The sequence below is a fragment of the Elephas maximus genome, chromosome 1 (genome assembly GCF_024166365.1).
Source record: "Elephas maximus indicus isolate mEleMax1 chromosome 1, mEleMax1 primary haplotype, whole genome shotgun sequence".
NCBI lineage: Eukaryota > Metazoa > Chordata > Mammalia > Proboscidea > Elephantidae > Elephas > Elephas maximus.
Window position 1 is genome coordinate 126,919,255 of NC_064819.1, and position 27,700 is coordinate 126,946,954.

Here is a 27,700-nt window from a genome sequence, read left to right on the forward strand (position 1 = left end):
GGGCAGTGAGCCCTAATTCTTTTTTTGAGGTCAATTTCCTACAAAACACCAAATATGATTAAACTTCAGTCAAGCCTTGGAGGTTTAACTCTAAATAAACCTGGATTTCTTTCTTTTTTTTTTCTGGAGGGAAGTATACGTAACTATATGAAGTGTTAAAGCTAACAGATACGGAGTTAAAGAAGAGAAAATTGGGGATAAAGCAGGGGCGAGAGAAGTGACGTCATAGGGGGTCATTTCTGGTCTAATATGTGTGATGGACAGAGATAAACTTAATAACTAAGGAATCCTCATTTTACAACATCAATTTCACCATGGTCAGTAAATTTGGTATTTTATCTTAATTTTAAAATATCAAAGTATGTTTATAGGGTATGGTAAGGAAGATGTTCTTCTAAGACTCCACCTAGCACAAAATTAAAGAAAACTTTCTCTGCACTCATACTGCTCTCAATTAGAATTACAAATGATTGTGAATTTAAAAGAGCTTTATAACCCAAATAACCTCCCTATACCTATATTTGCAGAAAGTAACATAAACTGTCTTAAAGTGTATCAGAAGAAAGCAAACCTCATGATATTTTGCAGACAAACAAAATATCCATCCAAAAATCAAGCCATAGTGATGTCTTCAAAAGTATTTTACAGCTTAAAAGTTACTCTTTGAAAGAAACTTACATGCTGTTTTATAATAAACATGCAAATAGACTGTGCTTCCATTTCTGTGCTTTTTATTTGTTTACTTAGTTGGCTGAATATTAAGACACTCATAGCAGTCTCATAAGGTCATTTGGGAAGAAAAGCTGAATAACATATGATTAAGGTGTGTCTCAGTGGTTTGTCAGTTTGAACCCACCCAGCTACTGCACAGGAGAAAGCCCTGGTGATCTGCTTCTGTAAAGATCCCTGCCAAGAACATTCTAGGAAGCAGTTCTATCCTGTAAAACATGGAGTCGCCACGAGACCTTTCTGACATTTTCTGACCTTTCAGAAGCAGAGTGCCAAGGCTTTCTTCTAAGGTGAGTCTGGGTAAGTTCAAACACTAATGACAACCTTTCGGTTGGTAGTTGAGTGTTAGTTAATAACTGTTTGCCCCAGTTGGAATTGACTAGAGGGCAACTGTTTTTTGGTTTTTCGGAAGGTGCATCTGACCCAAGCCATGGAATTTTCAGTCACCTCATATGTATGTGAAAGTTGGATATCAAACAGTAAAGCAGAAGAAGAAATGATGCGTTAGAACTGTGGTGTTCACAAAGAATATCGAATATTTCATGGACTGTCAAAAGAACAAACAAATCAGTCTTAGAAGAAACACAGGCAGAATGTTCATTAGAAGCAAATATGGCAAGACTGACTCACTTACTTTAGATATGTCATCAGGAAAGACCAATCGTTAGAAAATGACATCATGTTTCATAAAGTAGAGGGCCAAAAAAAATGAGAGAAACCCTCGATGAAGTGGAGTGACACAGTGGACACAACAATAGACTCACGCGTACCCAGGATCAGGAAGAGAGCTCGGGACTGGGCAATGCTTTGTTTTGTTTTGCATAAGGACACCATGAGTTGGAGCAGACTCTACGGCGACTAACAACAACCTCTGAATTAACTTTAAGAGGCTCTAAATGTTGGCACTGAAAAAAGGAATTATTTAAAACAATCCGGTAAATAATGGAAATTGTGTCCTCTTAATCTGAATCATTATCCAATAGTAACCTCCATCCCCAACTCCCTAATTTAGAACCAGTGATCAGTCTTATATAGACAAGAATGACACTTTCCAACGATTAGTATAGGCACATGCATTCAGTTTTGTGATGACCGAAGATGTCTGTAAACTGGCCAATGCATTTCTGGCTCTAGTTTCTACCCAGCACTGCCTTAATTAACTGAAAACCTCTTAGGAGGCTATAAGATGTTGACAATAGCAGAATGTTTGTTGATTCATAAATAGCTCTGTTAATGCTAAAATCATATTCTTAAGCATCAAAAAAGAATGTATTCTTCTTAAATGCCAAAGTAATTCATATATGGGCATCTACAAGTGAAATATGAAAATGTACTAATTCAATTGGCAATTAAGCAATAAAAATAGTATTAATAAGAATCTAATTGCAACTATGGTGACAAAGGATAGAAAAATAGCTTCATCATAATTTTAGAGGTAACTACATAAGTAACACTCCATTTCAATTTTAATTCCGATTTTATGTGGTAATTGAAAATATATTTTGAATAGTTATCTTAACGCAGAAGACAAAAAACTTAAGTTTGCTTCTACAATACTGAGCTGAAAGAGTTCTATCTGAATTCATTTAAAAAAATTATACAGATGTTTCTTACTTGTGCTAGTATTCATCAAAACGTTTACAATATGTTTCATTTCTCTTCTTCCTCTGGAGAATTTAAAAAAAAAAGAGAGAAATACAGAGGGTAATGAAGATTAATTACCTTTCTCACAGAAATGGCCAGTGAAATGCAGGGGACAGTCACACCGAAACGAGGCTGTACCACTTGAGAGGAAGATGGGATGACAGGTGCCTCCATTGTGGCACACATCCTCCTGGCACAGGGATGGGGCTGGAGGAGAGGGGCTGTGGGAAGTCCACAGAGAGTCAGCCCCTTCTGTCGCACCAGAAGGAGCAAGGAAGGAGGCTGTCAGAGACAGAGTAGAATCCAGGGATCTGTGATTTGTAAACGCAACAGAAAACAAAATATAAGTAACAGTATCAGGAACGCTAATAAAAATAATAGAAATTTTTGTTTAAAATAAGAGGGAATAAAAATACTATAATCCAAGGCTTAACGGAGGGCAAATAGAATTATAATGTTTGTTTTGCATTTTGGGGATTTTTAAATACTAAAAATGTCTAGCCACGTATTGTGACCCTTGGTGAATCATGAAGTGTAGTCAATCTACATGGCTCAGAAAAACTAAATCAATTTTTTGAAAGTAGTATGAAGCTTGGATGAATTAGCCTTTATGACTCTAAAAGTCAGTTCTCTTATGTAAAGGTATTAAAATGTTGGCGTAACATAGTTCTGCTTTGGTTATTTTAAACCTCATGAGCCTAAGACCAAGAAATCAGACTGTAACATTTAATGGTAAAACTGCTTGCACTTGAATTATTTCTTGACTGAATGCTTGAAATATGCACTCAGAGTGACTTGCATCCATTTCTAGTAGTTTTCCAAGAGATAACTTAGCAATGCCCACAAAAGACTTCTTAAATTTTTTGACACTTTTTTACTACCAGTTGAATTTTTTTCTTCTTTAATAAATAATGAATGAAGAAATTCTCTCTGAATTAAGTTGAAATTCTTTACTCTGGCATTTAAAGGTGCTTGACAATGTAATTTCTCCCCGCTTTTCCAGTCTATTCTATCATTATCCTAATAAAAAAAAATAAGGGCCTTAAATTCTCTCAAACCAAATGAGTTTACTCTTCTCTAAGAACCCAGAGCTTTCCAAACTTTGGAAGCTTGTTCAAGCCACTTTCTATGCATTTTTGTTCTTCTCTTACTTCTGAATTTTATGTATAGTGCCAAGTTCTTGCTGATATTACTTCCTCCACGTAGCCTTTTTTGTTTCCCCTAGACCATGAAGATCTTTCTCTCATATATAAAATTCCATCATATGTCATGTATAGAATATTTATGATATAGTACAGATATTATTTTATGTGCAATCTCCCCTTAGTAAGCTCTTCAGAGATCCTTGTTTTCCCATACTCCTTCATACACAGATTCCTCACGTTGGCAGAATTCCTTTTTCGGATTAAACACGTTGTAAATATTTGTTGAACAAATGTCTTCGGTGTACTCCAGAGTATTCAATACTGATTGGGAAGCAGTACTATTGAAATTTTATGTACTATAATCATGAGATAACTACTTTTTAGAAAATTATCTTATTTTTGTTGTTGTTGAGAATATAAAAAGAAAAAAAATAACACAGGAAAAAATATATACCAATTCAAGTTTCTACATGTGCATTTCAGTGATGCTGATTACATTCTTCAAGTTATACAACCATTCTCATGCTCTTTTTCTGAGTTGTTCACCTCTCGTTAACATAACCTCACTTCCCCCTAAGGTTCGTATCTAATCTTTTGAGTTTCTGCTGTCAATTTGATCCTATATAGATAGATCATAAAAGAACATAACGCTCAAGGCATACATTCTTTACTAGTTAAGCTAAAGTATTGTTTGGGTTGAAAAAGCCTTCAGTGGGTAATTTTGGTTTAAGGTTTAAAGATTATCTTTGGCAATAGTTTAGGGGAGAGATAATTACCTTTTTAATGTAAAAAAAAATGCTGCAATAAAAAAATCTAACTATTTAACCATTAAGTAAGTTTTAATTCTGTATTTGGTCATAAAGATAAAACTTTGGCGAAAGGAGTCAGTTCCAAGATATTTTTTGACTGTCCTTAGAAGCTTGAGTACCTATCTTTGTATCTACTATGTATAAAAACTAATACCAAACCCAATGCCGTCGAGTCGATTCTGACTCATAGCGACCCTATAGGACAGAGTAGAACTGCCCCATAGAGTTTCCAAGGAGCGCCTGGTGGATTCGAACTGCCGACCCTTTGGTTAGCAGCGGTAACACTTAACCACTACGTCACCAGGGTTTCCTCTATGTATATTGATGTCAATTTATTAGAAGAAGAGGTGAAGAAAGTGAGAAATGTATTAATTTATGGAAACACTTCACCCTCAAAATATTAATGTTCAGTTCATCCTTTTTGTTTTACGGTCCTTTTATAACTTGAAATTATTTTTTATCATGTTACTTACAAGTTGTTACCATATATATATATATTTTTTTACCATATATACATATATCTTTATGATTGTTTAAATTTGACTTCCTTCTCTCTCCTCTGGGCTGCAATCTCCATATAGGGAAGATTATGTCTGTTCTTTTTTCATTGTGTCCCTAACAACAATGTTTGGCCCTAGTAGGTTTTCCAATTAATATGTTACATATGAATTTGAATTGTTTGTGTAAACATGCAACATACCACACTACTAACAAGAAAAGAGCCAATAAAAATAATATTGTTACCCCAAGGTCAATTTCATATCTCAATTATATAGTTCTTTAACTTAATAAATAATAAAAAAAAATAACACTTGATGCAATCTTAACTTTCTCTGATTTTCTGCTGTTAGATTAGCTTAGTTTTTCGCATTTGTACTCGTAACACAAGTTTGGTCTTTATAATAACTTTCATCAAATTAAATGATAATACAAATCTGAATTGCATGGAATTTATTACTCAGCATTCTGTATTCTAATTTAATTTTTAGTTTTGGTATTTCTGAATGATTTCACCATTTCATTTAACACTTGCCATGGACTTCATGAACTGCAGTCAACCACTTTTTTCCTCAGGAATAAATTAGACTGAACTAAATGTCACTACCTCTTTCTCCTACTGTAGCTGCTAAGGACACCTACGTCTTATCTGAAAAAATCAATATGTTACACATTTTAGATGCTGATTATGCAAAAATAATTACTATCAACTGATTCATCATTTAAAACATCAGGATCATAAACCAAATTTTGAAAACAGCATTAATTAGATATATTCCAAGTTAAGGAAGATCAAATTTTTTAACTGATGTGTAATTAATAACACTTGACTTTCAATATTTGCATATTTACTCATTGCAAACTATGTGTTATGAATTCACCTATTTTAGAATTTGGAATTAAGATAAACAAAAGTTATTCAGTTTGCTATATATTTAGAAAGAAACAGGAATTACTCTGGAATGCTAAAATTTTCTTTTCTTTTCACATAAAATGTTAAAAATATCAAGTGAATATGTACATTTGTTAAATACAACTAAATGATGGTCATATTAATACATTAACAATGTAAAAACAGAGCGTTAAAGTTACAATTCCTTTTTCTTCTAAAAAATAGTGAATTATGAGCTTAGAAAGGAAGGCTCACAGTTTTCAAAATTGTTTTTCAAAACAACATTATAAAAAGTAGACCTCTTTGCTTTTTTATATAAATGCTTGATTTACTATCTGCTCAAAGGACAAAATAATAAGAGTGGAGAATCTACTTGATGCTGCTTGGGTAACCTTGTACAAGGATACAGTGATGAACCAGCCACTCTTACAATAAGTAGTAAGCCCTCAAAACTTTGTCTTAATGAATCAATTACTAAATAACATATGCTAATTTTATTCAAAAGACAAGCCTAGTCCTTAGAGAAAGACACTCTAACATGACAGTGATTTCCAGTTACGTGGGACACACTCTAGGTGCAACAGGAAAAGGAGGAAACGCATTGTCTATTTCCAGCCACTATCCCTCCAAGCACTTAACCACTACGCCACCTGGGTTTCTTTCTTTTTTTTTTTTGTATCCCTCCAGGGAGTCCTAAAGAGTCTGTGGGGATGTAGCCAACAAGTGGTATGAAAATCAAACTATCAAGCTAAGATTTCACATTGCTACTCTCTGAGGGTTTTGCTTTTTGTCTGTTGACTTAATCAAGGTTCAAAGGCACTCGTCTGTCCTCACCATCTTAGAAGGAGGAGTGGCTCACTCAGATGTGTGGATCCTGGAAACACAGCTGCACAAGCAGAGAAGTTAGAAATTTTTAGGATGATGCTGAAGGTTTAAAAAGAAATGAAGAAACACTGGTAAAGGAATCTTGACTCTGGCTTCTTAATAGTGTAGGAGAAGAAAAGTTTCAAAAATCTTTGCAATTAGATTAAAAAGAAAGAAGTAACATAAATGTGTTATAATCTAGGTATCAAAAACATGTATTCCATGGGCAAGTAACATGTAGATATGTTATTTTTTATTTAAAAATTATTTATTGTATACTATATACTATGGAATAGTATATACTAAAATATATGTGCTAGATATAATATATATAGTATATATAATATTAATACAAATTCTCCATTCTATGTTTGCCTACTAGAATATGCTGTTCTGCTCTTTGTTTTTTCATTTAAAAATAGTTCTTAGCAGGCTACACACATGGGTAAGTGGAGTTCTTCATCTTTTTAAACACTAATGTTTTATTGTTTGAATATACCGTTATTGATTCTATCAGTTCTCAATTAATTATCTTCAATCTGTACCAAGGTTTTTTTTTTTTCCCCCTATTATCTGGATCTTGAATTCATTTGTAATAGCTATATTGAGATATAATTTACATACATATAGGTCACTCATTTGAAATGCACAATTCAATAATTTTTAGTGTATCACGGGGTCATACAACCATCACCACGATCCAATTTGATAATATTTTTGTTAGTCCCAAAAAAACCCTGTACCCATGAGTAGTCACTCCCTGTCCCTGCCTCCTGCCCTAGACAACCACTAATTTACTTCTTGTCTCTATAGATTGGCCTGTCTGGGGCACTTCATGTAAATGGAATCATACAGTCTGAGATCTTTTGTAACTGACTTTTTTCACTTAGCATAATGATTTCAAGGCTCATCTATGTTGCAGCATGTATCAGCACTTCATTCCTTTTTTATTGCCAATAATATTCTATGAGTAATTTTATGGATGCACCATACTGTATTTATCCATTCCACAGTTGATGGACGTTTATATTGTTCCTACTTTTTGTATTCACTTAATGTGAATAATGCTGCTACAAACAATGATGCACAAGTTTTTGTGTGAACATATGTTTTTTTCTTTTCCCTTCTGCCCCTTTTATGTACTGCCATTTCATTGGCCAAACACAACTGGGAGTCAGAGGTCAAGGGTAGCTGGGGAGCTGTGGCCTATATTGGTTAGCCTCCCAGCGCACCAATCAAGATGGAGAAGGATGGAATGTGGGTCTGGAGGTGAAACAGAATATCCAGCCCAGGGAGAAGGAGAGAAAAGAGTAGGTGATTCTCAGCTTTGGATTTGGGCAAATGGAAATGGATAAACTGTTGATGTGGAAGACATAAATCTCAGGCTAGGCAAAAATTCTCTCAATCTGCTCCTGACTGGATGATATTACAAAAATCCCTATAAAAACCCCAAAAAGTCATGTCAATAGTACCCATTCCTTTTTCCAGAAACCATTTTTAATATATATTTATATAAATATATATTTAATAATTTAGTAATATATTTAAACATATTTAAAACAAAAATATTTCTTAAGTAATCTGGGAGAGAAGAAACTTGAACAGCTGCACTTACAGCAACACCTTGCATGAGAAGTCAGTAAAATGTATCTTTTATAAATAAACAGTGATCCACTTTAATAATATCTTGCTCAGTTGAGTCATAAAATCTCAACCCTGCACATCATCATTCACCTGGGGGCAGCTAGCAGAATTGCAGGCAACCGTGGCCAGGGGAAATAATCATTTCCCCAAAGAAAAAAAACATGCAGTTTTTACAAATGTCTACTGAATCAGGAGAATGATTTAAAAAGCTTTATTTTCACAGATTAAGCCTAACAAAATAGAGCCACAAATAGCTAAGGCTTTGATGAAGAAAATGTTCACTTCAAAATTCAAAAGATTAAAGAAAAATATTAGACATAGTAGTTTTGCTTTCAAAATATGATAGCTTACATTGAAGAACAGTCATTGGTTCTGACTACTGTAAGGAACCTGATAAATTAGTTTGAGATCTTAGAAAAGTATGCACACAGAAAAGTAAACTAAAAAATGCAAAATCATGACATAAAATTCTATTACAAAGAGCAAACTCTGGCATTCACTGCATTAAATCAATTTCCATGTATTTTCTTAGGAAAGATCCAAATATAGCTATATATTTCTTTAAATTTATAAATGTTTGGCATACTATTTTTCCTTTATACATATCTTGGAGTAGAAGAGAACTTTAAGTTATTTGTGTAGATTAATCTTTTTTAAGAATACATTAATCTGAGAAAACAAAGAAGTAGATCAAAAGGTGCCGAAGCAAGGGATAACCAAGGACATTAAAGCAGTGTTATCTATCTTGACTTGCTCCGAAACACCCAATATTACATTACTAAAGCAATGGATTTTGCTTTGTTTGATATGAGCATCTATCGTAGGTCTGCCTGTAAGAAACTGGGCAATTGGCCTTAACCGCCATGTCCTGAAAACAGTAGAGACAGTGTGTATACTCTCACTTTCTATGCATTAAGTAGTGATGTCTTAAAACAGCCTTTATAAACTTTCAGCTTATGTCAAGAAAAGTAGATTTGTTTAATAGCCTTTTCAATGGCTCAACTTCAGAATGTCTGTGAATTTTATCATATTTCAGAGAACTACCAAGCAAGAATAAATTGACCCCAGAGAATTCGTCTGTAGCACTATTCAATAACCAAAAAGAAGCAAGGGTTGTCTGTGATATCTATACAAGCTATTTTATTTTATTGAGTGCATTAAAGTATCTTTGTGAATATCAAGGGAAATCCATCTAAAGGAGGACAAGTGACATCAGCCCAGTGGCACTATGCAAGAGATTACAGAAAACGAAACTCTCAGTCATTACTTCTAGTCAAGAAAGAAAGCAGTTATGTAGTTCAAGCCCAGTAAAACTGTTAGTCATTTCCTTTATTTGTTCTTTCTGTATAACTCTCTGGAAACCCTGGTGGCGTAGTGCTTAAGTGCTATGGCTGCTAATCGAGAGGTCAGCAGTTTGAATCTGCCAGGCGCTCCTTGGAAACTCTATGGGGCAGTTCTACTCTGTCCTATAGGGTCGCTATGAGTCGGAATCGACTCGACAACAGTGGGTTTTTTGGTATATAACTCTCTAAGGGTATGTTTTGAAGAAATAGTAATGTTTTCTCATCAATTCCATTTATTCAATAAATATTGAGTGCCTACTATGTGCCAGGTAGTGAGTATGCAAAAATTACTAAATTTGGTTAAGAAGCCAGGTGAGCTGAGTCAGACCTATCGACAAATATGTTAGGATTAGCTTCAGAATGGGAGAGGTGCTATGCCAACATTCAGAGGAAGAAATTAAGTCTGCATGAGAAGATCTTAAGAAGGTCTCACAGAGAGGTCAACTGATGTAAGTCCTGAAGAAGAGAGATTTCCGAGTGGCAAAGGTTATCATGAGCTGAAGAAACAGCATGTGAAAAAGTGGGAAACATTTCCAATTATTTGATCTAGTTGGAGAATTTTATGCATTTTAAAGAATGGATTTGGGAGTCATAAGTAGAAATTCAGATAGAATTATACTTTGGATATTCTTACTTTTTTATTGTGCTTTAAGTGAAAGATTACAAGACAGTTCCTCATACAAAAACTTAAACTCACATTTTTATGTGATCCTAGTTGCTCTCCCCTCAATTTGACAGCATTCGCCTTTTCTCCACTCTGTATTCCCCATGTCCATTCAACCAGCAGCTATTGCCCTCTGCCTTCTCATCTCACCTCCAGACACGAGCTGGCCACATAGTCTCATTTGTCTACTTGAGCTAAGAAGCACACTCCTCACCACTATCATTTTATTTTATGTATTATAGTCCAGTCTAATCTTTGAAAAGTTGGCCTTAGGAATGGTTTTAGTTTTGGGCTAACAGAGATTTTGGGGGCCATGACCCCTGGTGTCCCTCCAGTCTCAGTCAGACCATTAAGTCTGGTCTTTTTACTAGAATATGAGACCTGCATCCCACTTTTCTCCTACTCTATCAGGGATTCTCGGTTGTGTTCCCTGCCATGGCAGTCATTCATGGTAGTCGGGTACCATTTTTTTATCAGGGATTCTCGGTTGTGTTCCCTGCCATGGCAGTCATTCATGGTAGTCGGGTACCATCTAGTTCTCCCAGTCTCAGGCTGATGGAGTCTCCGGTTTATGTGGCCCTTTCTGTATCTTGGGTTCATATTTTCTATGTGTTCGTGGTGTTCTTCATTCTCCTTTGCTCCACGTGGGTTGAGACCAATTGATGCATCTTTAGATGGCTGCTTGATAGCGTTTAAGAACCCAGACACCACTCACCAAAGTGGGATACAAAATGTTTTCTTAATACACTTTGTTATGCCAGTTGGCCTAGATGTCCCCTGAAACCATGGTCCCCAGACCTCTGGGCCCTGCCACTCTGTCATTCAAAGTGTTTGGTTGTATTCAGGAAACAGCTTTTGGTTTAATCCAGTTGAGTTCCCCTGTATTGTGTGTTGACCTTTCCTTCACCTAAAATAATTCTTGTCTACTAATTAGTAAATACCCCTCTCCCTCCCTCCCCACTCTCATAACCATCAAAGAATGTTTTCGTCTGTGTTTAAACCTTTTCTTGAGTTCCTATAATAGCGGGATCATACAATATTTGTCCTTTTGCAACTAACTTCCAGGTTCATTTATGTTATGAGATGTTTCACAGATTCATTGTTGTTCTTTACCGTTATGTAGTATTCCATTAGGTGAATATACCATAATTTGTTTATCCATTCATCTGTTGATGGGCATCTTGGTTGTTTCCATCTTTTGGCTATTGTAAATAGTGCTGCAATCAACATGGTTCTATTTCTAGCTTTTTAAGGAAGCCTCAAATCGATTTTCAAAGTGGTTGTATCATTTTACATTCCCACCAGCAGTATATAAATGTTCCAGTCTCTCCACAACCTCTCCATCATTTACTATTTTGTGTTTTCTGGATTAATGCCAGCCTTGTTGGGGTGAAATCGTATCTCATTGTATCTTTGATTTGCATTTCTCTAATGGCTGATGATTGTATTTCTTCAAGTATCTGTTAGCTACCTGAATGTCTTCTTTTGTGAAGTGCCTGTTCATATCCTTTGCCCACTTTTTAATTGAGTTACTTGTCTTTTTGTTGTTGAGGTTTTGCAGTATCTTGTAGATTTTAGAGATTAGATGCTGATTGGATTTGTTGTAGCCAAAGATTTTTTTCCCAGTCTATAGGTTGCCTTTTTACTCTTTTGGTGAAGCCTTGGATGAGCATAAGTGTTTGATTTTTAGAAGCCGCCAGTTTCCCTTCTGGTGTTTGTGCACTGTTAGTAATATTTTATATACTGTTTATGCCACACATTAGGGCTCTTAGCACTGTCCCTATTTTTTCTTCCATGATCTTCATCATTTTAGAATTAATATTTAGGTCTTTGATCTATTTTTAGTTCATTTTTGTGCATGGTGTGAGGGATGGGTCTTGTTTCATTTTTTTTGCAGATGGATATCCAGTTATGCCAGCACCATTTCTTAAAAAGACTGCCTTTTCCCCATGTAACGGACTTTGGGCCTTTGTTAAATATCAGTTGCTCATAAGTGGATGAATTTACATTTGGATTCTCAATTCTGTTCCATTGGTCTATGTATCTGTTGTACAAGTGTACAAGTACCAGGCTGTTTTGATTACTGTGGTGGTATAATAGGTTCTAAAATCAGGTAGTGTGAGGCCTCCTACTTTGTTCTTCTTCAATAATGCTGGAGAATTGGAACAGAATTGAGAATCCGAATGTAAATTCATCCACTTATGAGCAACTGATATTTAACAAAGGCCCAAAGTCCATTAAATGGGGAAATGACAATCTGGATAAGTATATCCAGGGCCTCTTCCCTTTCCATTCGAAGTTGGTGATTTGTTTCTCCATCTCATTAAAAAATGCCACTGGAATTTGGATCAGGATTGCATTGTATCTATAGATTGCTTTGGGTAGAATAGACATTTTCACAAAGCTGAGTCTTCCTATCCATGAGCAAGGCATGTTCTTCCACTTATGTAGGTCTATTTTAGTTTCTTGCAGTAGTGTCTTGTAGTTTTCTTTATACAGGTCTTTTACGCCTCTGGTTAGATTTGTTCCTAAGTATTTTATCGTCTTGGGGCTATTGTAAATGGTATTGATTTGATGATTTCATCTTCGACATTCTCTTTTTTGTTGCAGAGGAATCCAACTGATTTTTGTATATTTATCTTGTATGCTAATGCTGTGCTGAACTCTTCTACTAGTTTTAGTAGTTTTCTGGAGGATTCTTTAAGGTTTTCTGTGTATAAGATCATGTCATCTGCAAATAGCGATATTTTACTTCTTCCTTACCAATCTGGATGCCCTTTATTTCTTTTTCTAGCCTAATTGAGCTGGCTAGAACCTCCAGCACAATGTTGAATAAGAGTGGTGATAAAGGGCATCCTTGTTTGGTTCCCCTTCTCAAGGGGAATCTTTCAGGCTCTCTCCATTGAGGATGATGTTGGCTGTTGGCTTTGTATAAGTGCCCTTTATTACGTTGAGGAATTTCCCTTTTATTCCTATTTTGTTGGAAGTGTGTATCATGAACGGGTGTTAGACTTCGTCAAATGCCGTTTCTTCATCAATTGATAAGATCATGTGTTTCTTGTCTTTTGTTTAATTTATGTGATGGATTACAGTGATTGTTTTTCTAATGTTAAACCATCCCTGGAAACCTAATATGAATCCTACTTGGCCTTGGTGAATAATTTTTTGATATGTTGTTGAATTCTATTGGCTAGAATTTAGTTGCAGATGTTTGCATCTAACTTCGTGAGGGATATTGGTTTGTAATTTTCTTTTTTTGTGGTGTCTACCTGGTTTGGGTATCAGGGTTATACTAGCTTCATAGAATGAGTTTGGGAGTATTCCATTCTTTTCTGTGCTCTGAAATACCTTTAATAGTGGTGGTGTTAACTCTTCTCTGAATCTTTGGTAGGATTCTCCAGTGAAGCTGTCAAGGCCAGGGATTTTTGCTGTTGTTGTTGGAGTTTTTTAAATTATCTTTTCAATCTCTTCTTTTGTTATAGGTTTATTTTGTTGTTCTACCTCTGTTTGTGTTAGCTTAGGTAGGTAGTGTGTTTCTAGAGATTTGTTCCTTTCCTCTAGGTTTTCAAATTTGTTCGAGTATACTATTTCATAGTATTCTGTTATGATTCTTTTAGTTTCAGTTGGGTCTGTTGTGACATCTCCCATCTCATTTCTTATTCAGGTTATTTGCTTCCTCTCCTGTTTTCCTTTTGTCAGTTTGGCTAATGGCTTATCAATTTTATTGCTCTTTTCAAAGAACCAGCTAATGGACTTGTTAACTCTTTCAATTGTTTTCCTGTTCTCTGTTTCATTTAATTCTGCTCTTATTTTTATTACTTGCTTTCTTCTGGTGCCCGAGGGCTTCTTTTGCTGTTCTCTTTCTATTTTTTCAAGTTGTAGGGTTAATTCTTTGATTTTGGCCCTTTCTTCTTTTCAGATGTCTGTATTTATTCACAGAAATTCACCTCTGAGCACTGCTTTTGCTGTGTCCTAAAGGTTCTGATAGAAAGTGTTTTCATTCTCACTGGATTCTACGAATTTCTTTATTCCATCCTTAATGTCTTCTATAACCCAGTAGTTTTTGAGCAAGGTGTTGTTTGGTTTCCATGTGTTTGATTTTTTTTTCCTTGCTTTTTCTGTTATTGATTTCTACTTTTATGGCTTTACGATCAGAAAAGATGCTTTATAATATTTCAATGTTTTGGATTCTGTTAAGGCTTGCTTTATGACCTAATACGTGGTCTATTCTAGAGAATGTCTATGCGTGTTGGAAAAGAAAGTATACTTGGCTGCTGTTGGGTGGAGGGCTTTATATACGTCTAAGAGGTCGAGTTGGTTGATTTAGACCTTCCATGTCTTTATTAAGCTTCTTTCTATATGATCTGTCCTTCACCAAAAGTGGTGTGTGGAAGACTCCTGGTATTTCTTTGGAGCTGTCTATCTCACTTTTCTTTAGGGTCTCTGTGAGTTGGAATCGATTTGACGGTAATGAATTTATCTCACTTTTCAATTTGGTTAGAGTTTGTTTTATGTATTTTGGATCCCTGTCATTGGGTGCATAAATATTTATTATGGTTACATTCTCCCGGTGTATTGACCGTTTAATCGTTATATAGTATCCTTTCTTATCCTTTGTGGTAGATTTTACTTTAAAGACTATTTTGTCAGAAATTAATATTGCTACTTCTGCTCTTTTTTGATTGTTATTTGCTTAATATTTTTTTTTTTTCATCCTTTGAGTTTTACTTTGTTTTTAATCTTTAAGTCTAAGGTGTGTCTCTTGTAGGCAGAATATAGACAGGTTGTGTTTTTTTATCCATTCTGCCACTCTCTGTCTCTTTACTGGTGCATTTAGTCCATTTAAATTCAGCGTAATTATTTATAGGTATGCATTTAGTGCTGTCATTGTGATGTCTTTTTGTGTGTGTGTGTGTTGTCGATAGTTTCTTTTTTCCACTTAATTTTCTGTGCTGAATAGCTTTTCTTTATATATTGCCTTCCTCTTTTTCCTTATTGTTGTTTTTGTATTTGCTGAGTCTTTATGTTTTTCTTGTTTTTTTATTTCGATGTGTAGGATAGTTAGTTTCCTTTGTGATTACCTTAACATTTACCTCTATTTTTCTAAGTTTAAACCAAACTTTTATTTCTTTGTATCGCTTTGACATCCTCTCCATATGAAAGATCTATGACTACATTATTTTTTGTTCCCTCTTTCTTGATTTAATGTTGTCCTCTTTTACATAATGACATCGCTATTTCCCTGTTTTGAGCATTTTAGCTTTATTTTTGTAATTTCCCTGCCTGGGTTGATATCTGGTTGCTCTGTGCTGTGTGTTACTCTTGGGTTTTTATCTGATTTTCTAACCAGAGGACTCCCTTTAGTATTTCTTGTAATTTTGGTTTGTTTTTTGCAAATTCCCTAAACTTCTGTTTATTTGGAAATGTCGTAATTCTGCCTTCAGATTTGAAAGACCGTTTTTTTTGGATATATAATTCTTCACTGGCAATTTTTTTCCTTCAAGGCTTTTTATATGTTGTCCCATTGCCTTCTTGCCTGCGTGGTTTCTGCTGAGTAGTCCAAGCTTAGTCTTATTGACTCTTCTTTGTAGGTGACTTTTCATTTATCCCTAAAAAAAATCCCTAGCTGCTCTTAAAATCTTCTTTTTATCTTTGGTTTTGGCAAGTTTGATTATAATATGTCTTGGTGACTTTTCTTTTGGATCTACCTTGTGTGGGATTCAATGAGCATCTTAGATAGATATCTTCTCAACTTTCATGATATCAGGGAAATTTTCTGCCAACAGATATTCAACAATTCTCTCTGTATTTTCTGTTATCCACGCCTGTTCTGGTGCTCCAATCACTCGCCGGTTGTTTCTCTTGATAGGGTCTCACATAATTCTTAGGGTTCCTTCATTTTTTTAAATTCTTTTATCTGATTCTTCCTAAAATATGTTTGTGTCAAGTGCTTTATCATCGATCTCACCACTTCTGAACTTCTGTTTCCTCAATTTTGCTCCTCTTTTTACTGGGTTGACTAATTCTGAAATTTTATTATTAATCTTCTGAATTTCTGTTTGCTGTCTCTCTATAGGTTCTTGCAGCCTATTAAATTTGTCATTGTGTTCCTCTCTAACCTGCTTAAGTTCCTCTAGTGCTATGTCTGTGTGTTCCTTGGCTTGTTCTGCATTTTGCCTGATCTCTTGAAGAGTTCTGTACATTAATCTTTTGCATTCTACCTCTGGTAGTTCATGAAGTTATCTTCATCTGGAAGATTTCTTGATTCTTTGTTTTGGTAACTTGCTGATGCCATTGTGGCCTGCCTCTCTATGTGATTTTATATTGACCATTGTCTCCGAGCCGTCAATAAGTTATTGTATTTATTTTATGTTTGCTTACTGTGTTCTAGGTTATTGTTTTATTTTGTTTTGATATGCCCAAATAGGCTGCTTCAGTGAGTTAGTTTGATTACTGGCACCTTTGACTCTCTAACTTCCTGTCATCAGGTGGTTAGAGCTGTTACTAGGTATATGAGCCCAAGAGTTTGTTTACTTTTCTTGTATGGATTTAGCTCAGGTGTCCAGGTAGTTAGTCACCAAGTATGTGGTGTAGGCTCTCAACTACACTCCTAGATGAGCAGGGGCGATTGGTTTAGGCACAGGTATCTGGCAGCAGTAGGGGGTCACGCACTGAGCAAGGCAAGGGGCTTACAACTGCCCCTGAGAGTGTGTGAAGAAAGCATTCCCTTCTTCTCTACAACATGTAGGTGGGTGGTTTTTGCAGCTGGACTATGAGCATCCAGTACTGTTGGCTGTAAAGACTGGGAGGCACCACTTATCCTTGGATCCCTGTCAAGGGTGGCTAGGTGATGTGGGTGAAGGCACCAGTTCTCAGGCCCCTGATATGGGTAGGTGAGGACGCTGCTTAATAGGCAGAGCAGTGTCAAACTTCATGAACCTGCCTCTCCACCATACAGCTGAAACAGTTGAAGTTAGACTTAAGGTATATACCCTGTTGTACTGTGCTAATGAGGGCCTATGCTGCTGAAATGGGCCCACACAGGTCTATGCAGGGGTGAAATGCATTCAAAGTCTGTGGACCACTTATGCCTGTGCCGAGGCAAAGGAACTGTTTCCACCCTGAGTTCCCAGCTTAGGGGAGCCAGCAGGTTATTTTTTTCCCCTGTTTGTTAATTTATTCCTTCTCTGAAGCTGTGAGGATGGCTCAGGGCCAGCAATGTGTCCTACTTCCAGCTCAGGAAAAGAGGCTATCACTAAAGCTGGCTTGGGACCTGGTGCAGAGTAGCAAGAGGTCAGTTAAATGGAAGAGATTTTTTTTCTAAAGGGGTGTTTTTCAGGCCATGCAGTAGATTAAATGCAAATAGTTATCTTTTGCCAAGAGGGCCACTTTTCACTGATTCTGGAGGCATGCATGAACTCTCAGCTGCTCGGTCTCTCCCAATGTGGAAAACACACCCTGAACACCACTGTTTGCTTCACTGGGCTCGCACCAGTGGATCTGACCTGTGGGCTCCTGTTCCTTCTGAGTCAGGTCTGGCAACTCCTCACTGCTTCTGAACCATCTCTCACTACCCCTGCTGCTCAGTTCAATCCCTCAAGTTTGCATTTGATGTTCAGGGCTCCTAGATTTTCGTATGTAATTGATTCATTTGTTTTTTCAGGTCTTTGTTGTAAGGAGGACAACCAGAAGTGTCTGCCTTGCCCTGCCTCCCAGTTTGAATATTCTTAAATCCAGTTTTTAAATGTTTTATCATACGTTGTTGTTGTTGTTGTTAGGTGCCATCCAGTTGGTTTTAACTCATGGCCACCCTATGTACAACAGAACATTGCCTGGTCCTGCGCTGTTCTCACAGCCATTGCTGTTTGAGCTCAGTGTTGTAGCCATTGTCCTCTAGGGGTTGAAAACCCCCAATTTCTCTTTAGAGTTTCAGGTCAGGTTCTTACATGCAATTCTACAACTCCTTTTGGATGTCCCATTGACAACTGAGCTCTCCTCTCTACCCTCTCCATCCCCAAAACCTCATTTTCTTTCGTGGATGGCTCTGACCAAAAGCTCAAATTAGGAAATGGAACATAACCCTTTTTCCTCCTTCTGCCTAAGGTCACACATCTACTCCATATATCTAGATGCAACTCATGTTTTACCATCACCTCTTCTTTCCTCGATGATTGCAAAAACAATCTAATCTGTCTTCTTACCTCCAGTCTTGATCCTGTTAATCTATTTCTCAAAGAGCAGTCAGAGTGATCATGTTAAAATGTTAGTCTGGTCATATTAATTCCCTTCTTGAACATTCAGAGACTCCCTGTTGCTCTTAGTATCAAGTTTAAACTCCCTACCATGGCTTTCAAAACCAATCACAAGCTGGTTCTATCTCCTGAGGTGTCTAATCACCAATCTCCCAGCCTTCAAACAATGTTCTCCTTTGCTTTGTTCTACTTTCCCTGATTGATGCCTATTCATACTTCATTCTTAACCTAGAAGATAGTTCTTCTAGGAAGACTTGCCTGACACTCTTCAAATCTGAGCTAGACACACATCCTATAAATTTAGTCCATTGTACTTCCATTAGAAGTCTTATCACTCTTACTGAAATAGCCTTTTTTATCTGTATCTTCCCTCTAGAGTCTAAGCTGTAACTTGAGGGGTTTTGTCTATTTCTTCCCTCCTCATTCTATTACAAGCATCTAACACAGTCCCTTAAACTATGATAAAAAAAAAAAATAGGACTCAATAAATAGTTGAGGAGTAGTTGAATAAATGAATAATATGTGGGGTCTTGATCAGAAAGGCCATTATATCCCATGTTGAGGAGCTTGGACTGAATTCTATAAACCAGTGTTTTTAAATATATGCCAGAAAGTACTGGAATCTTAGGACAAATATGGGGCAGTTTCTAAGACCATCAATATTCCACAAAGTTGATTAATGTATCGTTTAGATATTTTAATTAATATTTAATATTTGCATGGCTTAATAAAATAAAACATAACATTTCCATGAAATTTTGTTTGCACTCTGCTACTAGGGTAGGACACAAGATATCTGTATTTGTTTACTCTCGATAGCTATTAATTACACGTAGGGGAAACTCTTGAGAAACACTGTTGTAGGTGTTGGTGAGTTTTGTGTAAAGTGGAATGATATACCTACATTTAAATGTAAGTGTTTGAAAGTCATATTTGGTGAGTAATAAAAACACAAAACCATTGCTGCTGAGTCAATTCTGACTCATGGTGAACCCATGTGTTACAGACTAGAATTGCTCCATAGTGTTTTCTCGGCTGTAATCTTTATGAAAGCAGATTGCCAGGTCTTTCTTCTGTGGTGCTGCTGGGTGGATTGGAATCACCAACCTTTAGGTTAGCAGCACAGCACAAACCAATTATTCCACTTATACTTTTTGCAGAGTAGCTTTCTTGTGATTCCGCCCCTCTCCCCCAGGCACATCTACCTAAGAAGAACCACTGTACATGCACCCTGAACCAGCTTTAGCTCTGGCTTCCTCAGGGTTCGACTACAGAGGACAGTGAGGCAACTTGTAAGTGCAGGGGAGTTAATTTCATGGGGACAGTCTTTACCCAGCAGAAGTCAGGGACTAGAAGACGGCCAGTACATAAATTCCCCTCTTCCTCCCCAGGAATAGTGCATCAGCTTCTCTTAAGATCCCTCATGAAGCTTAGCAATCAGTTGAGATTGTCTGATTGTGTGTGTGTGTGTGTTGTTTGTCTGTGTGGTTAAAAAGCAGAAATATAACAAAAAGGGCAAATGATGGTTGTTCTTATATATCAGCTTTGCTAGGCTATAGTGTTCAGTTCTTTGGGTCAAACATTAGTCTAGTAATGGCTATGAATGTATTTTGTAGATGTTATTAACAGATATAACCAGCTGACTTTACTTAAAAGAGATTATACTCAATAATGTGGGTGGGGCTTATCCTGTCATTTTAAGGCCTTAAGTACAAAAACTGAGGTTTCCCAGAAGAGAAGGAATTTTGCGTGAAGCCTGCAGTATAAAATCCTAATTTCCAGGCTGCAGACCTGACCTATAGATTTTGGACTCAAGACTGCAATGACAATTCTTGTCTCAGTTTCCAGCATGCTGGTTTGCCCTGTAGATTTTGGATTTACTAGACCCCAAAATCACAAGAGCCAATTCCTTAAAATCTCTCTCTCTATGTTTATAACCCTAACTGGTACAGGGCATTCTGTTTTCAATCTAAGTTAGTATACCAGCTATTTCAGTTAGTTTGCCCTTCCAGACCACTCTGCAACTTGCTCTACCATGATGTATACCCAGGAAGCTGATTTATAAGGCTACATCAGCAAGGCTCCTGTAGATCCCCTCTAGCTTTCAGTTTATTTTGCCCAGTTGGGAGCCCCAGAAGGAGTTGAGAAGGAGGTAGGACACTGCGGTCTGAGTGATACTTATTTCTCTACTTTCCTGTTATGGATTGAACTCTGTCCCCCCAAAATGTGTATCACCTTGGCTAGGCCATGATTCCCAGTATTGCGTGGTTGTCCACCACTTTGTGATCTGATGTGATTATTCGATATGTTTTATGCAAATCCTAAATTCTATGATGTTATTGAGGCAGGACTAGAGGCACTTATGCTAATGAGGTTGTATCTTGAGTCAATCTCTTTTGAGATATAAAAGAGAATTGAACAGAGAGGAGTGGGACCTCATTACCACCAACTAAGAAGAGCCAGGAGCATGTGCATCCTTTGGATGCAGAGTTCTTGTGCTGAGGAGCTCTTAGATCAGGGGAAGGTTGATGACAAAGACCTTTCCCAAGAGTCCACAGTGAGAGAGCTCACAGGTCCCGTGGAGCTGGCACCTGAGTTTAGGCTTCTAGCCTCCTAACCTGTGAGAGAATAAATTTCTCTTTGTTGAAGCCATCCACCTGTAGTATTTCTGTTACACCAGCACTAGATAACTGAGACAATTCCTTTCTCTAAAATCATATCAAACTGACTGTGTTCCTTGATAGAAGCCACTGCTTCCCCATAGCCTCCTCCTACCCTGTCCGTTTGGGCATGGGGTAGTAATAGTTTGTTAGCTCCTTGCTTGGGTTTCCTGCACTGTCTGTCCTTGGGGTTCTACCACACTCCATGGCTCCTGAGTTATTAGACTCTCATAAATAAACCCTGCTTGAATTATTGTAATTTTTTGTACCTCTGTTTAGTACATGGATCTTGACTGATACACTTGACAATAGCATTTGAAAAAATGACTTTGCAGAAGTCATGTAAAGCATAGGAATTTATGAGATTACATATAGGAAGCAAAAGGAAAAGGGACTAAGGGTAAAGTTTGGGAACTACAAGATTTAAAGAAAAATTGTTGTAAAAGATGACTTGACCAAGACAGAGAAGAAATGGCAAAAAAGCAGGGTAAAACTTGGAGAGGATTAAATCAAGAGTAAAGTATTGACAGACAAAAAAAAATATATATATATATATATATATATATATATATATATATATATATATTTTGGCTGTTAAATGCTACAGAGATGGAAGGAATTGAGGCTTGAAAAGTGTTCACTGGATTTTTAGCATTTAGCTCATCATCGTTCACCACGATGATGGCAATTTCAGTAGAGGTGGTTGAGCCAAAACCAGTCAGTCATAGACTGTGTTGTGAGCAGGAGGTGTGGAAGTTAACAGAAACAGAGGAATACACTCCTGCCAAAAGCCTAAACATCTATAAGAAGTAAAAAAAAATTCATGAAATTATTAGGACACTCAGATTCTTGCTAGAAACACCCCCAGCTGAAATGATGCATACCCAGTTTGTCTATTATCATTTTCTTTCTCCATCTGCCTAATTTTATTTTTGTAATTTTTCTAACTTTTCTATTAAATGTTGTTGTTAGGTACCTTCGAATCAGTTCCGACTCATAGCAACTCTACGTACAACAGAATGAAACACTGCCCAGTCCTCATCCATTCTCACAATCCTTGTTATGCTTAAACCCATTGTTTCAGTCACTGTGTCCGTTCATCTCGTTAAGGGTCTCCCTCCTATTCAATGACCCTCTACTTTACCAAACATGATGTCCTTCTCCAGGGACTGATCCCTCCTGATAACAGGTCCAAAGTATGTGATATGTAGTCTCACCATTCTTGATTCTAAGAAGCATTCTCGTTTTACTTCTTGCAAGACAGATTTGTTCCTTCTTTGCAGTCTGTAGTATAATCAATATTCTTCACCAACACCATAATTTAAAGGCGTCAGTTCTTCTTCGGGTTACTTATTCATCATCCAGCTTTTGCATGCATATGAGGCAATTGAAAACACCATGGCTTGGGTCAGGCTCATCTTAGTCTTCAAGGTGACATATTTGCTTTTCAACACTTGAAAGAGGTCTTTTGCCGCAGATTTGCCCAATGCAATGCGTCTTTTGATTTCTTGACTGCTGCTTCTGTGGGTGCTGATCATGGATCCAAGTAAAATGAAATCCTTGACAACTTTAATCTTTCCTCCATTTATCATGATGTGGCTTTTTGGTCCAGTTGTGAGAATTTTTGTTTTCTTTATGTTGAAGTGTAATCCATACAGAAGGCTGTGGTCTTTGATCTTCATCAGTATGTGCTTTCTCTTTCACTTTCATCAAGCAAGGTTGTGCCATCTGCATCACACAGGTTATCGATGAGTCTTCCTCCAATCCTGATGCCCTGTTCTTCTTCGTGTAGTCCAGCTTCTTGGATTATCTGCTCAGATTGAATGGGTATGGTGAAAGGATACTACACTGACGCACACCTTTCCTGACTTTAAACCACGTGGTATCCCCTTGTTCTGTTTGGACAACTTTCTCTTGATCTATGTACCAGTTCCTCATGAGCACAATTACATGTTCCGGAAATTCCTTTCTTCACAATGTTATCCATAATTTGTTATGATCCACACAGTAAAATGCCTTTGCATACTCAATAAAATACAGGTATTCTCTGCTTTCAGCCAAGATCTACCTGACATTCACAATGATATCCCTGCCTCCATGTCCTCTTCTGAATCTGGATTGAATTTCTTGTAGTTCCCTGTCAATATCCTGCTGTAGCCTCTTTTGAATGATCTTATTTTATTGTTCAGTAATTGGTTGGATTACCTTTCTTGGGACTAGGCATAAAAATGGATCTCTTCCAGTTGGTTGGCCAGGTAGCTCTCTTCCAAATTTCGTGGCATAGATGAGTGAGCACTTCTAATGCTGCATCCATTTGTGGAAACATCTCAATTGGTATTCTGTCAATACCTGGAGCCCTGTTTTTCGCCAATACCTTCAGTGCACCTTGGACTTCTTTCTTCAGTACCATTGGCTCCTAATCATATGTTATCACCTGAAATGGTCTGAAAGTCGACCAATTCTTTTTGGTGCAGTGACTCTATGTATTCCTTCCATCTTTTGATGCTTCCTGGGTTGTTTAACATTTTCTCCGTAGAATCCTTCAACATTGCAACTTGAGGCTCGAATTTTTTCTTCAGTTCTTTTAGCTTGAGAAATGCTGAGCATGTTCTTCTCTTTTAGTTTTCTAACTCCAGGTCTTTGCATATGTCATTATAATATTTTACTTTGTCTTCTCAAGCTGTCCTTTGAAATTTTCTGTTCAACAATTTCACTTCATCATTTCTTCTTTCTGCTTTAGGAACTCTATGTTCAAGAGCAAGTTTCGGAGTCTCTCCTAACATCCATTTTGGTCTTTTCTTTCTTTTCTGTCTTTTTAATGACCTCTCGCTTTCTTCATGTATGATGTCCTTCATGTCATTCCACAATTCATCTGGTCTTCCATCATTTGTATTTAATGCATCAAATCTATACTTGAGATGGTCTCTAAATTCAGGTGTGATGTACGCAAGGTTGACTTTGGCTCTTGTGGACTTGTTCTAATTTTCTTCAGTTTTAGCTTGAGCAATTGATGGTCTGTTCTGCAGTAAGCCCCTGGCCTTGTTCTGACTGATGATATTGAGCTTTTCCATTGCCTCTTTCCACAGATGTAGTTTATTTGATCCCTGTGTATTCCACCTGGTGAGATCCATGTGTACAGTCACTATTTATGTTGTTGAAAAAAGGTATTTGCAATGAAGAAGTCGTTGGTCTTGCAAAATTCTATCATGCAATCTCTAGCATCGTTTCTATCACCAATGCCATATTTTCCAACTACCAATCCTTCTTCTTTGTTTCCAGCTTTCCCAATCCAATCACCAGTGATTATCAATGCATCCTGTTTGCATGTTCTACCAACTTCAGACTGCAGAAGTTGGTAAAAATCTTCAATTTCTTCATCTTTGACCTTAGTGATTGGTGGTAAATTTCAATAATAGTCATATTAATTGGTGTTCCTTGTAGGCATATGGGTATTCTCGTCACTGACAGTGTTGTATTTCAGGATATTTTGAAATGTTCTTTTTGATGATGAATGAAATGATCTTCCTCTTCAAGTTGTCATTTCCAGCATAGTAGGCCACATTATTGTCTGATTCAAAATAGCCAATAGCTTACTAATGCCTAGGATATTGATGTTTAAGCATTCCATTTCATTTTTTACGATTTCCAATTTTCCTAGATTTATACTTCGTACATTCCGGGTTCCAATTATTAATGGATGTTTGCAGCTGTTTCTTCTCATTTTCAGTCATGCCACATCAGGAAATGAAGGTCCCTAAAGCCTGGCTCAGCCACATCATTAAAGTTAACTCTACTTTGAGGAGGCAGCTCTTCCCCACTCATATTTTGAGTGTTTCCAACCTTCCTGCACTATATCAAACAATGTTCTGCGGCTATTCATAAGATTTTCACTGGCCAGTTCTTTTCAGATGTAGACCCCTGGGTTCTTCTTCCTAGTCTTTTTTAGCCTGGAAGCTCAGCTGAAACCTCTCTGCCATGGGTGGCCCTGCTGGTATTTGAATACTGGGGGCATAGCTTCCAGCATCTCAGCAACATGCAAGCCCCCACAGGATGATAAACTGACAGATGCATGGCGGTTCTATTAAATAAATAAGTGAAATTCATTGTAAATATTATGAGTTACTGGCATCAAAATATTTAATGATTCAAAATCAGCATTGTACAATATTCTTTCTGATTACATGTAGCATTTAAAAATGATTCATGGCATTTTGATTTCATTCTAATTGAATTAAACAAGGGACCTTTAATATAGTAAAGAGGAGTTATTGCTGGTTTAACTCAACCTTTTCATCTCAAAGAATATTATCTAGTCTATTCTAGGAGTTAATTCAATCATACCATTTAAATAGTCAAGTGTGTGTTTAAAATGTTTACATGTATGTGTTTGTAGGGTATGTGTGCTTGGATACATATGCAGTTGGATACATATATATATATATTTGTCCATTATACAAATTTATCATGAAAATTTTTACACTGTTTTCCACTTTCTGTCTTCATTTTCCTCTATCTCAAGTATCTATGCTATTAGCACTTAATATAAAAAGCTCACTGGTCTCCCAGATGATTGGTAGAAATTAATATTTTATATATTCCTATGTATGACTGGGAAACCCTGGTGGAATACTGGATAAAAGCTACAGCTGCTAACCAAAGGTTGGCAGTTTGACTCCATCAGGTGCTCCTTGGAAACTTTATGGGGCAGTTCTACTCTGTCCTATGGGGCCACTATGAGTCAGAATCAACTGCACGGCAACAGGTTTGGTTTTTTTTGGATGTATGACTGGGAGAAGAAGCCTTGGTGGCAGAGTGGTTAAAGGACTTAGCCACTAACTGAAAGGTCAGAAGTTTGAACTTATCAGCCTCTCTGCAGGAGAAGATGTGGCAGTCTGTTTCCATAAGGGTTTACAGCATTGGAAACCCTATGGAGACAGTTCTACTCTGTCCTATAGGGTCACTATGAGTTGGAATCAACTCACTGGCCATGGGCTTTTTGGTTTTTATGTATGACTGTAACAGCTACTTATTCAATAGTGAAAATCTGAGAAATCATTTACTGAAAATGACATATTCCAAAATAATTCTCTAAGTATCATTAATATAATCATACTCTTATCCTTGATAAATATCAATATATTAAATTTATTCACTTTTGCCAAAAGATTCAGTTTTATAATTTTCCATTCCATATCTGACTTGTCCTTCATATATTTAGGATATATATAATTTAAATTTTTCAAGGCAGTTGAATACAAACAACAGAGAAGTGCTTAATCCATTTGCTTTCAGGACATTTCTCATACAACTGGCCTTAGATGTAGAGCTATAGATCTGTCCAATTCATTGAATACTTTGGTTCAGTCTAGTGGGGGCTCACAATCAATGGTTATATGGAAACCACTTATACTGAGGAGCTAGTGCCTGATATTTTATTTAAGAGGCTCCTGTGGCTATGACTTCAATTTCCTTTTACCCCTCCAGTTTTCTTTTTATTGCTAAGCTTCAAAGAAAAAAAGACAACGGAGGAGAAAAAAAGGGAAGTCTCACTTGACCATACTGAGAATTTGCTGAGGTTCATGTGTCCTATGGCAAACTTATTAAGGAGTCTGTATGATGTCCATCCACAAAGGAACACATGGTCATCAATTGCAACAGTAGTAATTAGATTTTCCATTATAAACTACCAAGTGTAAAGGAATGAAAGGCAGCTAGGGAACATAATCTACCATTTAGGGGCTTAACAATAAATGTTGCCTTTGATCCATGTGCCAATAGGGCCAGAGCGATCAACGTAATTATAGCTATGCAAATAGTAGCATCGGGGCTAGGAATAAGAAATGAATCTATCTCTCTCAGCTGACAATTCCCAATTCTACTTCTCCTCTGGCTCTATAGAGTTTCAGTGCCCTATCTCTTCTCCCTTGAAGGTCATTTTCTTCTGCAATCTAGTCAACACCTCGCTTGCTATTATCTTTAAATCAAATACATTTTTTCCTTTCAAAGCTCTCATTTTCTCAGACTGAAAATCTTTGTGACATCTTTGTCATTTCAGCCTAAACTCCTGTAAGAGTGGACTATTGATATAATTTCCCAACTGTTCCTATAATGTTCAGAGTCCCTTTCAAATTACACAACAAAATATATTAAATTTAATTCCTCTAAAAAAGTCCAGGAAACTCCTCTACTCCAAACACCCTGTGAATGTCCTTAATTCCCTAGAGAATCAAACATTATCCAGTTCTACCAGCCAGTAGTCACTTTTAAAACTCAACATCTATACAGGGCTTTGAGTTCACTGATAGCTTGGGTTTATATTCTGATTTTTTTTTCATTTCTCACATATGCATAATACGTTACATATTGTAGATTTTGTGGGTATTAAGTACAAAAATACCCAGAAAGTTACCTGGTAGCAAAATGGTTTCTGTATTTCTTATTTCCACTGTGGCAAAACATGTCTATTTATCATTTCATAAACATATTCTAAACATAATGGCTCTGTTCTTTGCACTAGGTTCAAGATCCATCCATTCTATGAGTCTTTTCAAATACC

General features: G+C 36.8%; 1 protein-coding gene across 1 annotated transcript in view; it reads right to left on the minus strand.

The window, feature by feature from the left end:
* EYS (eyes shut homolog) overlaps positions 1-27,700 on the minus strand; it is a 1,933,311-nt gene that overhangs the window by 565,135 nt on the left and 1,340,476 nt on the right. The window contains 1 exon segment of the mRNA XM_049873718.1: positions 2,452-2,684. Within this exon segment, the coding sequence (XP_049729675.1) occupies positions 2,452-2,684 (233 nt within the window).